Source organism: Chelonoidis abingdonii, chromosome 3 (assembly GCF_003597395.2).
Source record: "Chelonoidis abingdonii isolate Lonesome George chromosome 3, CheloAbing_2.0, whole genome shotgun sequence".
Taxonomy (NCBI): Eukaryota; Metazoa; Chordata; order Testudines; family Testudinidae; genus Chelonoidis; species Chelonoidis abingdonii.
The window spans coordinates 170,038,314-170,055,121 of record NC_133771.1 but is presented as its reverse complement, the minus strand read 5'-3'; the positions used below and the strand labels follow the sequence as shown (position 1 = coordinate 170,055,121).

The window sequence follows — 16,808 nt, the reverse complement described above, 5'->3', positions numbered from 1 at the left end:
TACTCACACCTTCTTGTCAGCTCTTGGGAATGGGCCACATCCACTATGATTGAATTGGCCTTGTTAGCACTGACACCCCCCCCACACACACACACACACATTGGTAAGGCAACTCCCATCTTTTCATGTGTTGTATATTTCTCCCTGCCTGCTTTTTTTCACTCCATGAATCTGATGAGGTGGGTTATAGCCCATGAAAGTTATGCCCAAATAATTTTTTTAGTGTCTAAGATGCGACAAGGACTCCTCATTGTTTTTAAGAAAATCACTTTGCCATTGTGTTTCCCCATCTGTAAATGAGCAAGGATCCTTACCTCTTTTGTGAAGCAGATTGAGATCTACAGATTGAAGAGCTAGTTGTTATTAACAACCATAAGTAGGTATTCCGGTACAAGTATCCTTCTTAACACAATATTCAGAGAAAAAGTAAAAGCCTCTTAATCGTAGGAGTTTTCAGTCTGAAGAAAAATATTCTTTACTAATAGTCATCTAGAAGGGAAGCCCAATTTTTAAGCATGGAAATCGTAAATTGTAGCACCCAGTTCCACTTTTGTGTGCCCAGATTGCTACCGAAGTGACTAAAATAGGTATTTGGCAACCTACATATCAGTGAGAGCATTTAGCTGTGGAATGAGCACCCTAATTTTGATACCCAGACTTGAAAATCAAGCTTATGATGTCAGATATCATTAAGTATAAGTCTCCATAAACCCCTTGGACTGGGCATCCCGTGCCCTTCCCCACCAAAAACAGGTCATCCTTTCTTCACCTGCGTTCTTTCTCACTTCAACCTCTATGGTAACATTAGATGTATTCTTCACCCAAAGCTATAGGATTTCCCATACCATTTGTGATAATTGTTGGAAAAGGGCTAAACCAAACAACATCACAGCTTTCTCCAGTGGTTCCCATGCCTTTGTTCCATTCCAGTGGTGAATTACACAGCTAGCATCCGCTTTGCTCCTCGTCACCCCAATCCTTTCTTGTCAGCTCCACAACATCAACGTAGAAATCACACATCACTCCTGTACCAGACCCTCTTGCATGGCAGCTCATTGTGCAGCTGCCACAAAATGGGGCTGACTCGTAAAACATCTCTTTATGTACTTTATTACTTAAACTTCTTTATTTGCCTGCAGGAGCCCTTTAACAAAATCACATTGAATTGACTTTCTCACAGCAAATCAAGTCTCCCTGGTCCCAGTTCAGTTGTCTTTGTCAATATGTATTTTATAAATGGAGTGAATTAACAGATGCTGTTGGAACAGAACTGCTGGGGTAGCGTTTATATTTTTACTGCTCTCTCTGGGCAGATGAGTTGTCTAGAAGTGTAATACAGGTATCTTGGGATAAAAGTCATGTTCTTCATTTCACTGCATGTGTATTCTGAACCGTTTTGTTCTTAATATATATTTTTAAAAGCCTTTAAACATTTTTTATTTTTTATATAAGTGTTTGCCTATATTGCTCTATCATTTATGCAGTTTTTCTTGAAAATGGGTTAAGATGACATTTCTGGCTATTAAAGAATAAAATTGGTAGCTTTTTCATCACTCATAGATTTGCTGTGTGGACATATTTTGCTGTGAGCAAGCATAAGACTGGACACAAACACATGTTTGAAAGACAAATTTGTTCAACAATTACTCAGTTTTTAAAAAAATCTTATTCTGTTGAACTAAACATAAAATAGGCTATGTTTTCATATATCATACTCAGTACACTTGGTGCTTAATTTCTTGTGGCAATTCAGCCTTGCAAAGAAAATGTACCAGTCAGCCTTAAAATCTACTTACCTCCCACCCCATCGTGCCTATGATTGTAAGGAAAAAATATTCTCACACAGAAAAACATAACGCACTTATCTTAAGAAAATGGGAATTGCTGCTTATGTGATGGTTCCATTCTCTGCTTGGCCTTATTCTAGAGCTGAAATGCTTTTGATGCTCTGCTTTGTATCTAGCCAATGAATGCTTTGTTTAAAAAGGTAACTTCGAGTGAGGTTTTTTTAACTGATGAGTTTGTTTTCCAAAAAGTATGATGGAAGCAAATCAATATCAGCAAATGTTGCAAGCACTTGTGCATATATTTAACTTTCCACACATTAATAATTCTATTGAAATCAAGTTATGTTTGCAGAATCTGGACCCACGTTTCTAGTGTACATTTGGCTAAGTTCTTGTATGCTGTCAATTTACTGTTTGCTTTTGTACAACCTGTTTTGGAGACTTTATCCTGCTATGACAAGTGGCCCTTTCAATCTCAGATTGCTGTGAATTTATCCCTCCCCCCGCCTCAATTTCTTATTTCATTGTTCCCTTTCTCATTTGGCTCTTTACTAGCAGGGTTGACCATAGAGACATCTACTGGCAAAGACTGGCAATGATGCCACTGCATACAATATATCCTCCCCTGGCCTCACAATTGTATACAAGCATTCAGAGTTTTCATGTGGTGGTTCTTAAGCATAGAGTGACCAGAAACCACCTCACAGCTTGCAGTGTACACTGGCTCTGTATTTTGTTGATCCTCTGTTCTGGCTTTGAAGCGTAAGCCTTTTTATTCTCATTCTTCCTCTTGAAACCATTGGTTTTGTAGCTATACTAAATTAGTCATTCATTACTCAGCTGTGTTTGTACATTCTTTCAGTTGTGGGGATGAACATGAAATAATTATTGACAGAAATCACTATGAGCAAGAAATGCTTTTCCAGCCCATATATTTTCTCAGTGCTGTACTGCATTTTCTGCATGTAAAACATACATATATAAAACATGACACACACATTCCAGATGATTTGCAGATAAATATTTAGTAATCAGTATTTTGGTAAAATAAGTGAACAGTGTAAAGGAAATTCTCCATCTTTAAGCAATTGTATGAAGAGGTGTTGGAAAGTAAATCCTTCCATCAGTATGATATGGACCTATTTTGTTTTTCTTGGGGAAAATTTAAAATTGTACATTCGCGGGGTCAAGGTTCAAGAGTCAAGTGCTACATGTGATAAATTAGGAAGGGGTCAAAGGCTATGCAATGCAGTTTCAGAAGATTGTCTATCTCTGCATTTGCAGCTCATTCATGCTGAAGTGATGCACTATGGGAATTACTACCAAACTCTGCTCTGCAACATCTGCTCTCCCTAAGTGAGTTAGTGCACGTCAGACATCTTTATGTCAGAATATTGCAGTGATGGATGCAGTCTTCAGAAAATGCTGCATAAAAATCTGGTGTGCCGTTCTGGCCATTAAGTGGAATTACTATTTAAATTAATGGCGCTGTCACAGTTTATCTGTGCAAAGAATGAACGCTGATTAGGGTATTAAGTAATTAGCAATTTATCACACTGGAACAAGGTTGATAATAATTAAAGAAGTAATGGTTTACCAAAGAAACTAGAAAGGGAGTTACTTCTTGTTATGTGAGTGAAATCTTGGCTGAAAAAATTTAATTCAGTTAAACAAAGATGAGATTCTCAGCAAAAGAATGCAGAGTTGTTGTTTTTTCAGTGTGAAAACAGTTCATTATCAAAATTTTAGTTTGCCTGTCAAGAGTCCCTCAGAGCTATCAGATGGCTGGTTATTAGTATTGAATTGGGTCAGTGTCTGCATTTATTTATTTAGAGGAGAAAGAAAAATATTCAACTCTTAGAAGGCTGGTTTTTGCATTTTGTAAGGTCCCAACACCGCAAACAGGTAATGTACACAAATAACTTTACTACCTTAAGTACACCTATTGATTTGAATGGGATTACTCACATGGGTGCTTTCAGGATCAGTCCCTTAAAGAGCAGTGTGCATTGACTCTGGCTTGTTATAAAAGAATTGCTGCAATAAATGGCAGTAAAGGAACTCAAGGCTGCATTTAAATGTCTGATTAGGAGAATTCAGAGACCAAGTCAAATATGAATTATTTTGACTCTAGCTTTCATTTTACATTGTAGTCCTATTTTTCATTATGGCACAATTCATGCCATCATGGTTGAGTTGGTAATGACATTTCCTAGTGTACTTCCCTAATTTTAAAGGATTTTCAGAAAATTTTTCCCTGAGATAAAATTTACACATTCCCTTTTGGGGAGGAGGGACAATATCAGAACAAATAATTTACAAACGAGTAATTGTGCATGGAAAATATATGAACATTTGCCCTGATTTTGGGTGCTTTTTATGTTTTCATCACTCAAAAATATTTTACTTTAAAAAGAAATTTTAAAAAAAGGGAAAGAAAATGAAATAAAATGTGATTATTAATTCCAATATAGAAATGAAAAACAAGAAAAGATATTAAAACTTTTAAAAGAGAGAGAATTGAATCACAATTGTTGGTACCTTGAAGGTCTTTTCACTTAGTGTTATATACACAGTACGAGCCGATATAATGGGGCAAAAATATGTGTCTCAACTTTCTTTAGAAGGCTGTTTTTGTTGTTATCTAACCATTAGTTAACTGGCTGTCCTGATTAAAGGCCACTTGAAGGTGAATGAGCCCATATTTAGTACACCTGTGCCTAAAAGCAAAAGAATGCCATCAGGGGGTTACTAAATTTCCTCATTCTAGATTAGCTGATCATTGATTGTCTGTCTTTAACTTAGCATGTAAGGTACCATCCATATATACAGTATTTCACAGCAGAGTTCACACACCAGCTCACAAGAAGTGAGGAGGTTCTAGAGGACCCCTGTCCGTTTTCTCTATTTGTTAATTGTTTTCAGGTACATTTGGGAATAAGGACTCCCAGTTCAGTCACCTCATCTTCATACCTGAATCTCAATTTTTTTTCTCTCTGCACAATTCCAGCAGCTGCCTCAGTGTGACATTTTTATGCTCAACTGTATACTAGTCTCAGTTATTTCCCTTTCTTCCTCACCCCCGGCCATCGTTCATATTAATATATAATGTTTTATTGTTGCAGGGATGTTCTGTTGTGGTCAGGAATATGGGAATATGTCAGATATCATATGTTGTTTAGCTTCCAGTGGTGAGTCTAAAGCACATGCTAAAAAGACTGACCCAGTGCCAGGAAAATGCTGTGAGACTGAACTTATTCCGAAGAGCGAGGAATGCTGTAATGGAGTTGGATATAATCCTTTGAAATATGTTTGCTCTGACAAGATTTCAGCTGGAATGATGATGAAGGTAATTGATAGAAAACCTCTCAGTGGCTCTGATTTGACAATGGACAGAGAAATACATTGTTCATAACTATTTTTCTTAAATAGGAATATAAAAACTCCTATGTGCATTATTCATTTTCACATTACATCCATATTAATACCGAATGAGTTCACCATGATTGATGTTATTGCAATGAATTCAAAAGGAATTAATAATGATTAGCTGCTTCTTGTGAAGGGTTGCCCGGCACTTCAGATTAGTATAGGGGCTAAAAGTTGGCATGCCAACAGAGTTGGCAAGAATAGCAAGTTTGAGTTGTGTGACCATTGTTGGTACTTATTGGCACTACTTGAGTGGGAATAGAAACTGAAGTGACTAAAGATTTATTATGGAAATATTCCTATACATCCCAATTTGGACAGGGTTCTTGTTCATTGTTTCTGAGTAAGAATTTTTGAGTAGCAATATTTTTTTTTGCTATAGCGAGTACTATGCAGACGTTGAATATGATTCTGTACCATATCAGCTAACTTTACAAACAACACAATGCTGATATGTTTTTCATGGACTAAATCGAATCCTGTTGAACTCAGTGGGAACTTTGGCAATGACTTCATTGGAAGTCATGTTCCATTACGATGATGTGATGATATGTATTTTACACTTTTCCTCTCAGGATTCTCAAAGCATTTAATCAAAATTAATTAATTAAGCCATCCAACACCCTTTTTTAGGCAGATAATTGTAATTCTATTTTACAGAAGTGTAAACTGAAGCTCAGATTGATTAATTATGACATTTTCAAGAATAGTCAGTGATTTGGGGCATGGAAATCAAACAAATTGAGCCTAACTTTCACAGGGGCTGAGCACTCACAATGCATATTCCCAACACTGCTAAAAATCAGGCCCTTGGTGTTTAAATAAGGGTATCCCAAAAACTAAGGCACCAAGAATCACTGGCCACCTTTGAAAATTTGACCAGACTTGTGCAAGGTCGCACTACAAGTCAGTGTGTAAGCTGAGAGTAGAACCTAGGAGTCCTGACTCGCAGTCCCTAGCTGTAACCACTAGCTCACACTCTCTCCCCAGTGACGTGAATAGAAATATGGAAAGAGTTCCATCTAATAGATTGTTCAGTGAAGGTGGGGGAATGAAATTAAATGATCACTCAAAAATGGCAGCGACACTGAAATCCATTTACAATGGTTTTTAACAAGAAAATTTGTTGCAAAATAGTTGGAATGACTTCTAAAAATAACAGATGAAGAACTACTTAGAAAATGTAAAAATATATAAATCAGTTGGACCAGATGTCATGCCTCTGAGAGTTCTCACCCCGGGGATCTGCTTCTGGAGTAGGGGTGACGGAAATAAGAAAATTAGCTATTGACCTAACTGAATTTTTAATAACTAATAATGAAAAATCATGCAAACTGGGGGAGTGCCAGAAAACTGGAGGAAAGCAAAGGGACAAAGGGTGATCCTAACAATTGATGATCCATAGGTATTAGTTCAATCCCTAGCAAAATAATGGAACAGATATCTGGAGAAAACATCTAACCCAGTTCTACAAAGCACTGTGTGGAGGCAGGATCGCTAAAAAGCAACAAAACCAAGAGCATTGATCTTTATAGATTCATAATGCTCAGTCTTGCAACTCCAAGCAGCCTTTTACAGGAGTGCTCAGACCATAGGAGCTGTTCTAAAACCCACTGGTTTTTAAAATACACAACTTAGCTGAAGATACAATTTCTTTATTTTCCTCATATACTGTGAAAGCTGGTTGAAAGTTTTTAAACCAAAATTTTATTTGTGAAAAAGGTCCTTTTTGGAAAGGAGAAATTTCACATTTTTTTTTATATTTCACAAAATATTGGCAATAAAAAAATGTATAGAAATTTTTATGGAAACATTTATTGAAAACATCAGAAATATTGACAAAATAGTTTCAATAACAGTTCTGATTTAAAAAATTACAAAGTGAAAATAGATCAATTTACAGAACTGAAACGATTTAGAAATTATTAATTTTTTCATGACAGGAAGTGCTGATTAAAGCATCTGATACATCACTTGCTAAATATGCCCCTTAGCAGATATTCTGGTGAAATTGTGGACCTTTTGTCATTTGTGAATTGGTAGAATTTACTTACGAAAATCACATTAAAGTAAAACCACAGGAAACTATATATTTTTAATATATGTATTTTTCTTTCACCATAATGGATGGCAATCTCTGTATAGCAAAGACAGTAATACTAATATTAAAAAGGGTTTAAATTAAGGGCCATCTCCTGGAGCTATGATTTACACCATCTGAGGACCTGACCTGCGATGTGTATCAAAGTAATTTTGGTAAGAACTGCTAAGGTTTGAGAATAAACTTTGTCTAATATTTTATAAGCATCCAGCAAAAGTATTTCATAGGGCAAATTAAGGAAGCATCAAATATGATCTATTTATTTGTTTTCCTTTTGAATGCTCATAGTTTAGTATGCAACAATATTTACAGGAAATATTACAGTTCATTCCTTCCTGCAGCTCTCTGTACATTACTAAAGTAATTGCTCTCTTGCTTATGGCTTTTTCCATTAAAATTCAGGAAATAAAGGTAGGTATTAAATGTATATTTACAGTTCTATGGATTGTTCTATATGGGCTAAATCCTGTCATGCCTACATTTGGGGGCACACTTTGTATTGCCCATGTGTGGGGTCCTCCTCACTCCTCGCATGCTGCAAAGATCTCTTTTGTGGACATTACCTGTGTGTCCTTGCACAGCTTAGTTTGCAGACTGGGAATCTGTTGACACACATCCATTGGACATTGGCACTTGCAAAAAATGGGAAATGTAACCTGAGGAGGAAGATCCTGTCCCTTCTGTGGCCTTGTAGACTCCCCTTGTGTTGTGCAAGGCAAGCCCAACTATTTAAGCTTCCCGTGAGTGAGATTTGGTGATGTTTTAGTGTAAGGACACCAGGACAATCCCCAGTGCTTTTGAAAAGTGCCCTGGGAACTTTAATGTCCAAGAAGAACAGATAGGCCCTATGATGAAAAGTTTTCATGCACACTGTAAACAGCATGGCACTCAACATGGCTGAATGGCTGAGTCAGCTCTTTTAATTTTAACTAAATCAACATATTTGTTCAAAAGGGCATTGAAAAGGTGACATTTTCATTGTCAAATCTCTTTTTAGGACGTAAGGAAGGTAGGACTAAGCTTCTTTATATCTCTTGATTTAAAATGGTGTACATTCCTTAGGTAAAAGAAGAATGCAAAGCCAGCACCCTGTGCCCTGTATCCATGACAGCAACAGCATATTGCGGAAGATGTGACGTTAACCCAACTGCCCACATCTGTGCTTGGGTTAAAGGCTCTCAGAATGCTACAGAAAAGGAGGCAAATGACAGTGTATGTCCAACTTCAGAAGAGACTGTCTACAGAGGAGGCCCCAATAGATATTCATTTACAGGTAACAGGAAATGGGATCAATCCTTGGTTTTTTAAATCACTCTGGAATGAAGGGTTCTGCACTAGGCACCATCAGCTGTTCTGTTGTTATGGTGAGGAAGCTTGCTTTGTAAAGTAATCTGTCTGACGGGACTTGGGTAGTAATTTAGGCCCGTGAAACTGATGGTTAGTTACAAGGTGACTGAACACTTACAGCTCAATCCTACTCTCACTGAAGTCAATGGAAGTTTTGCCATTGCCTTCCATGGGAGCAGAACTGGTCCTTATTTAAGCCCTGACTGAGGAAAGAACTGAAGCATGTGCCTGTCTTTAAGCATATAGAGATATAGCTATGTAACATTTCTTCTTGTGTATTTTAATACAAAATTGAGATGACAAGTGTCTAATTTTCTTTGTTTAGACCTGAATCTAGAGCCCTATGTTACATATGAGTATAGGGTGGCTGCATGGAACAGCTATGGAAGAGGTTTCAGCGAAATTGGCAGGGCTAGCACTCAGCAAGATGTGCCTCAGGGTGTAAGAGCACCGCAATGGACCAAAGCAGAAAATCGGGAAGACATAATATTTCTGAATTGGAAAGAACCTCTTCAACCAAATGGTATTCTTAAAAGCACAAACTCTATGCTCTGCTATTCAACATGACATGAGTTAAATGTATTAGATCAGCTGTTCTATACACTGAAACCTGTCTTAAGTGTATTATCACAGAATTCAGAGAGACCTCAGGAGGTCATCTAGTCTAACCCCCTGCTCAAACCAGGACCAAACCCCAGACAGATTTTTGCCCCAGATCCCTAAATGGCCCCCTTAAGGATTGAACTCACAACCCTGGGTTTAGCAGGCCCATGCTCAAACCACTGAGCTATCAAGTTAAATGTCATCAAAATGTGCCTATACTGAGTAAACATGGTGATATTATTTTCATATTTGTTCTTCCTCAGACCTTCAACCTGGTTTGTCTGTCTGTTGTTCTCACTCATCACAAATAAAGTTAGATGATAAGATCGTCAGGAAAAGACCTGGTTTATTATCTATCTATAGGGCCCTAGCAATTTCACAGCCATGAAAAATGTGTCATGGACCATGAAATAAGCCCTTCCCTGTGAAATCTGATCTCTCCCTTGCTGCTGGGAGTACCCCAGCTGAGGGGCTTCTAACTGCAAGTCCTCACCAGGCTGGGGAGAGACAGGACTTGTCCTTCCTCTGCACAGCTGCTCTCAGGGGGAGATCAGACCCACCTCTGAGTGCCTCCCCCCACCGCAGGAAGCTCTGAGGCTTCATTCTTCGGCGGCAATTCGACATCAAGTCCTTTCCTCTGAGAGGGACTGAGGGACCTGCCGCTGAATCGCCGCCGAAGAGAAGGACGTGCTGCACCTTTCCATTGGCTGCCCCAAGTACCTGCTTGCTGCACTGGTGCCTGGAGCCAGCCCTGATCCTACCAGGTTCTCTGTCATATTTTCTGTGTGAAAGATGTAAAATGCTATGATCCAGTGTTGCTGAGCTAACAAACACAGAAAACTTTCTCTTTATCATAAGGTCTTATCATTCACTATATTGTTCTTCGAAATGGGATTGAGCGTTTTAGAGGAAGAGAACTGAGCTTCACAGACACAGGTGGTATCCAGCCATACCAAGAATATTCATATCAGCTGAGAGCCTGTACTGTTGCTGGTTGCACAGACAGTAGCAAGGTGGGTGATTTGGTCTTCTTAGAACTGGTAGTAGAATTTTAATAGCTGAGGAGGTATCATAAAAATGCCATTGGAAAGGCATTTTTTCAAAGAATTTAATTAAGATTATGGGTTGAATGGGATGGAAACATCAGTAACCGCGTGACTTTTTTTTAATTCAGCCCCTTGACATGTGATCGTCTTAAATTGCAAATTATTGATTTTTGGCACAAGAAGACCCAGGCACTAAACTGTACCTCAGTCTTTGTAAATCTGAAATTATATGATATGGAAAGTGAGATATACAGATTTAAGGTAAACAGGGAGCTTCGTCCTTGGCCAAACCTATAAGAGAGTGTTGAGGATATGCTTTATTTCCAAACAGTAAGACTAAATCCATCCATATCTTTGTTGTTTCTCACCAGGATTATTATAACTTCCTTTCCTTTGGTCTCCCCGTAGCTCATCTCTCCCATCTCTAGCCTGTACGTTACGGCCAACATCCTCTTCCTCTCGTACTGCTCCAGCTGCATCTCTTCTCACCAGATCCCTTCATTGGCTTCCTGCTCCTACATTAGATTCAGCCTCTTCATTCTCACCTTCAGCTCCTGCACATCCTGCATACATCACCGATTATTTTTAACTCTTGCTTTCTCTCTTTCGATTTGTTACTGCTCCTTTTACCACTCTGTTTCACACCATCGCTCAGGCTGCCCCATTACCATGTAACAACATCTCTCGTGTTGCCCCATTACTGCGTAACAACTTCCAGCTTCTCTACAGAGTGCCTTCTTTCTCCCCTTGCAAATACCTTCAAAAAGACATTTGTTCAATGAAATCTTCCTTGCCAATGATGTCCATGTGTCTATTTTTTGAGTTTTGTCTGAGTTACAATATAGAGTCTCTGGGGCAGAGATGAGGAATAGTGACTTGCTATGTTTTGTAAGTATAAAAAATCACAGCTATGCATACATGTGTAACCAGCAAAGTTATCAGTGGGAATTGAGCCTGGGACCTTCAAAATCAAGACTGAGTTTTTTAAACCCACATATGCAAATTGGGAATCCAAAACCCCAAGGTAGCTTTGCAAATCTCAGGCCAGGTCTACACTGCGACTTTAAATCGGTTTAATGGCCGATATACCGATTTAACGCTGTATCCGTTCACATGACGTCGTCATTAATATCGAGTTAAACGGCTCCTTAAATCGATTTCGGAACTCCTCCCAAACGAGAGATGTCAGCGAATACTAAAGAATTCACGATAGCGACTAAACTGGATTATGGGTCGTTACATTGCACGGAACGAAATTCTGATCGTATTACTCACGCCCCCGCGCGCGGCATCTCCAGAGTGCAGCACTTGACCAGATCTGGACAAGCAATCTGAACTCGTGATGCAGCGCTGACAATGGGTAAAGTACAGGAACAAACACCGTAACTTTTTGAATTCACATTTCCTCGCTTGCCAAGTGGGCTCTTGATCAGCACGCGGCGATGCCAGCTGAAATCGAAAAGGCTCCAGCATAGACGTCAGCGGCAGAACTAGGTAGTGAATATGGCGGCTGCGAAACTCAAGTAGGAAGAAAAATCTGTTGGAAACACTTCTCCGTATCACACACACAGCCAAATACCAAAAAGCGTTGAATAAAATATGCTCACACAGCAGACACCAAATGCGCGCGTGGACACGCGTTAACGGGAAGTCCAGATGTAAACAGACGATTGAGCGCCTCATAGAGAAGAGCAAGCGGATGGGTGACAGAGAGGAGAGACTCCCACTAGCCCCACAGTCACACAGCCGCCTGCGACAACATTTATCTAGTGCAGATTCTGCTGAGCTCCCAATGTCTGTAGTACAAAACAACAGGTGTGCTGGAGTTCGCTATTCAGAACACTCCTACTGAATTTCCGCACACACGACCAACGTGAATAAAACGGAAGAATTCTGTCTAAATGCGCGCCGTTGCGCCTCAAATGCACTCGCGAAAGGCGCAAAGGTGTCCTTGCTGCCTTAACAAAGGAGGGGTCGAGAGCTGTACCACACACGACCGTTAGACGGGGAACCATGTTCTTCTGCCCATTCAGCACTGGTTGACTCTCACGCGAAGTGGAACTATGGAAAGCGAGGACAAGCTACCTCACAGTGCACCACTCCTGAAATCGATCGGAGCTTTGGACCATGACCGCAAACAATCGATTCAGGATGCCCAACCTGTGGACCACAAACCATTATAGATATCTGTTTTGTAATATCGGTTTAAGCTAATTCGAAATAATCGTGCAGTGTAGACGTACCCTCAGTCCAAAAGTACAAGGAAATAGTCCCAGAGAGAAACGGTGGGTGAGGTACTATCTTTTATTGGACCAACTTCTGTTGGTGAGGGAGACGAGCTTTCAAGTTTACACAGAGCTCTTCAGGTCCTGTTAACTGCAACTAAGTAGCCAGCTCTTATAGTCATTGAGGCTAGATACTAGAGGATGACACCCTCACTTACATTAAGCCAGCGTATTACAGAAGGCATGTAAATGCTTACAGCATAATAAAACTCACATATAATGGTACTAATAAAAAGACTTGTTTCTCTAAGAGCATAGATCTGATTCTCCTCTCAAATCAGAGTAAATCAGAAATAGCACCATTGAAGTCAGTGGAGTTACACCAGTGTAAAACTGATGTAAGGGAGAACTGGCCTATATATATTCAATTTTGAGAAAGATTTTAGTGAATTCGAAATTATCCCAAGCTTCAGATTTCTTCTTGAGTTCATTAGAAAAGATTCAAAAAACTATGAACTGATAAAGGTCCGACTATACTGAATGCAAAAAAAAGTCTATCTCTATGTTTATTGGTGTTTAAAATATATGAAATCAGGCTGTTAAAATGCAAAGACACTGGTAAACCATATGGAAGAGAGTTATCAAGAGTTCTCTAGCAAGACAGTCTGCCATCCAGATTTTGCTGTTTCACCCAATGCTATACACTACAACTGAAATGTTGTAAACCTATTGTGATAAATTGTAGACATAGGCTTATATAATGCATTCAAGGTCAGATTTCATTGTGTAAAAAGGAGGGGGGAATGTAACTAGTTCTTGAGGCCCATGGTAATGATATGCCAGACCAAGCAACAACATTTTAAAACAAAAGTGACATTCTTATTGATCGCGGTATCTAGTGTACTGTTACAGTAAATTGCTGTTTAATTCATATGTCTTCAGGTAGTTGCAGTCACTGTCCAAGGAGTCCCAGAGAGCGTTCAGCCACCAGCCATCACAGCTTTGAGCTCAACAGCATTGCATTTGAGCTGGATAGCACCCAGGAAACCAAATGGCATCATCAGAGAGTATCAGATCAGTCAAAGTGGGAAAGGGCTTATATACACAGACACCACAGGCAGAATGCAGCATACTCTATCAGGTAAGGATGGGAAGCTCTTTGAAAGACTAATGTCCTGTTTTTAGATATAAGACATTCCTCCCCTAGTGATACTATCTCTTGTCAGTAACTTTTAGGTTCCATGTTTTGCACATAGGCTGATGTTAGAAACCTTAAGCTATTTTGGTCAGTCTTATTTTTTCTAGGCAGTGTTTATTCTCTGTTGTTAAAATTGAATGGATCTAATTTCCAAATGTTAAAATAAACCACATACATTTTGATTCAGAACATATGCTTTGTGATGGGTAGAAGAGTGCCAGATAAATTCCATAGGTTTGATAAACCCTCAATCAGATTCTGCTCCCCATGTCGATCTGGAATAACTCCATTGACATCACTGGAGTTATTCTAGATTTGCACCAGTACAATATGATCTGGCCCCTGATGTTTAAGATACCAAAAATTAGAAATAGTTCAGCCTCAGCTTGAGAGTGGACTGTCAGCCTGTGCTTTGTGAATCTGAGTTGTTTTGCCTATAATAGATTTTAGATTGTAAGACTTGTCGGAGCAGGGATCGTATCTTCTTCTTTCTTTTTCCTCAGCAGAGCACCTTGTTGATGATCAGTTAGTAATATTCAGAACCCCTTATGATTTTCCCACTCATGCACATATACTATAGAAGAGGGCTTAATAGAAGATTTGCTATTGATGTCAAAGATGTATTGTTTCCATATACTACTCTCTTAGTAACTTCAGTGATAAAATGAAACAAAACTCAACCTAGAAATATTTGCAGGAAGCATAAGAGGCAAATGGTAATTTTCATGGGCGTTTGCTTTCAGCTTTTGACCCCAGGTATCAGATGCTCATCCTGCATTTTTGTTTTTCTTGAGAAAATATTTAAAAGTTTTTTTGTCTCTCCTCACTTTGGCTGCAAACCTAGAGGTCCTCATGTTACAGTCACTGCCCCTCCTGCTGAGAAAGATCACCCAAGATTCCCCTTTAACAAGATTGTGCACAAATATGAAATTCACCACATGTGTTAAAACTCAGTCAGTATTCAGTGTCTCCTGATGACATATCTTTCTTAGTGCAACAACTTGCTGTACATTTTTCAAAAGTAATATAGATTTTAAATCACCATAAAAATAAGATCATCACACAAATTGCTGCTGCAAGTTTGTAACATAAAGTTCACTTGGGAAAAAAATGATCACTTATCAGTGAAACGCAGTGGGCTCAATCCTGAGCTGTGCCAAGCTCATATGTGGCCAGCTTGGGATGGGAGGAAGAAAGGAAAGGTACTTGTCACCCTAAGAGCTGTCCCATGTTACACCACCCAGAGGATCTGCAGAATGGTGGAGCTATGTCCGCTGTCACCATCCATGGATTCCTCTATGCTGAGGAAATACTTGGCTATCTGTGACAGTTTTGTGTTGCTGGAGCACGTTCTTAGTGAAAGCCAAGGAGCTCATCCGTTGTGTTTCTGGATCTCTGTATGAATTAGTGATGGGACTTGTCACAAAATTCCAGATTTGGATTTCACACAAAGATTGGGAATTTGGAATTTTGCTTCAAGCCCATCCCAGTATATATTATCTAATATATGTGACTGTATTTTGTATGGACATGTACGAGTATGGATGAATAACACTACTTGCACACAGAAATTTCAGTGCTCCTGTGTTTATTTAGATTAAATATAAGGGCCCAAAGAATCAAAAGTGTTAACATGACCCTGAATCTGTCCAACATTAAATGGTTTTAAACAAGATCCAGGGTTTGGGATACAGAAACAGCAGCCTGCTTAGCACCGTGGCAAACACACCATCTTAACCTTTTATTAAAGATACAGAAAAGATGGAAAAACAGTTAAGGCATTTGAAATGTCAAGTATTAAATAAGGCTTTCATTATAACAGCATCTCTTGTTCCTTTCCCTTTTACCTGTAGAGAGTCTTCACAAAGAAAAAAGCCCTTGTTTTATAGTCTCTTTAATGACCTTTTTGGGGAAAAGAGAAAAAGTTAGTCAAAATGGGCTGGAACTGCTGTTGTTGATGTTAAAGTCTGATTCCATTTCCCAGAAGACAAAACAAAACACAAACACATAAGAGGAGAGAGAAAAGAACAGCAAAGATAGAATATGTAGCATCTGTGTCTGGCATTGACTTTCACTTGCAGTCTGGCTGCTGGAGAAACACAGGCAAGGCACATGGGCTTATGAGCCACTCCAAGACCTGGCAAACTTGTACCAGCATCAGTCTGTTTAGGGCCTTGCTTTTACCTGCCTATCTCTGGTCCCAGGCTTACAGTAGGGTTGGAAAATATACAGCCTGGGCTGGCTAAGCCAGACTCTTATTAAACAAAAGGCAAAAGGAGAGAGAGGAAAGAGAAGAAATGCGGTGGGGAAGGAAAAGAATACACAAGGAGGGCAGGGGGCAGTCTTTTGCACGCACAAAGGTATTTGCACACACACAGTCTCACACTACAGGTGGTATTTGGCATTCAGCTGGACCAGTAGAGAAGGTGATGTTATCTGGCATCTTCTCTCTGCCCTGACCTAGTTAGGACATCTCTCAAGATCAGGAGAAAGAAAGCCTGGGATACCAGGATACAGTGGGGGTAACAGATGGTGAAACTTGCTCGTTCCCTTTTATCTCATCTTTCTGTCAGCCATAATTTCAGTAGCCAGCTTTCTCCCCAACAAAGTTGTTTTGTTAGGACTGTGACGGGTGGAATAGCCAATCCCCTTGTTGTTTTGTCCTGATTTCCAACACTTTAATTTTGGTTCACTGATTTTCAGTTCTACAGTTTTTTTCTTATTTACCAGGGATAATCTTAACACTGTCCTTGAATTATATCAGTAGGCCTATATATATTTTTTTTTTACTAGTTCAATCTTTGTCTCACTTTTGCACCTTTTCCCATCAATGTTTGTTGTTCTAAGTTACTGTAACATCTTATGAACTGTCACTTACTGTTTACGAGCAGATCTCACAATTAGGGTAAAGTTGTAGGCCCAATTATCCAACAGCACTTAAGGTTGCGCATATAAAGCCATATTTATTTAGGGATCTAACTAAACTGCATGATTTTCAACAAGGCTGAGAACTTGTTACTTAACACTGAAGTAAAACAGTTTCTTTTCCAGAAGCAGCTAGGAGATACTATC

The 16,808-nt window shown here is 39.2% G+C and overlaps 1 protein-coding gene across 1 annotated transcript in view; it reads left to right on the top strand.

The window, feature by feature from the left end:
• USH2A (usherin) overlaps nt 1–16,808 on the top strand; it is a 622,140-nt gene that overhangs the window by 477,453 nt on the left and 127,879 nt on the right. Inside the window, exons 50-54 of the mRNA XM_075064332.1 lie at nt 4,913–5,136; nt 8,380–8,590; nt 8,990–9,187; nt 10,126–10,280; nt 13,481–13,679. Of these exons, the coding sequence (XP_074920433.1) occupies nt 4,913–5,136; nt 8,380–8,590; nt 8,990–9,187; nt 10,126–10,280; nt 13,481–13,679 (987 nt within the window). The remainder of the gene's footprint in view (nt 1–4,912; nt 5,137–8,379; nt 8,591–8,989; nt 9,188–10,125; nt 10,281–13,480; nt 13,680–16,808) is intronic.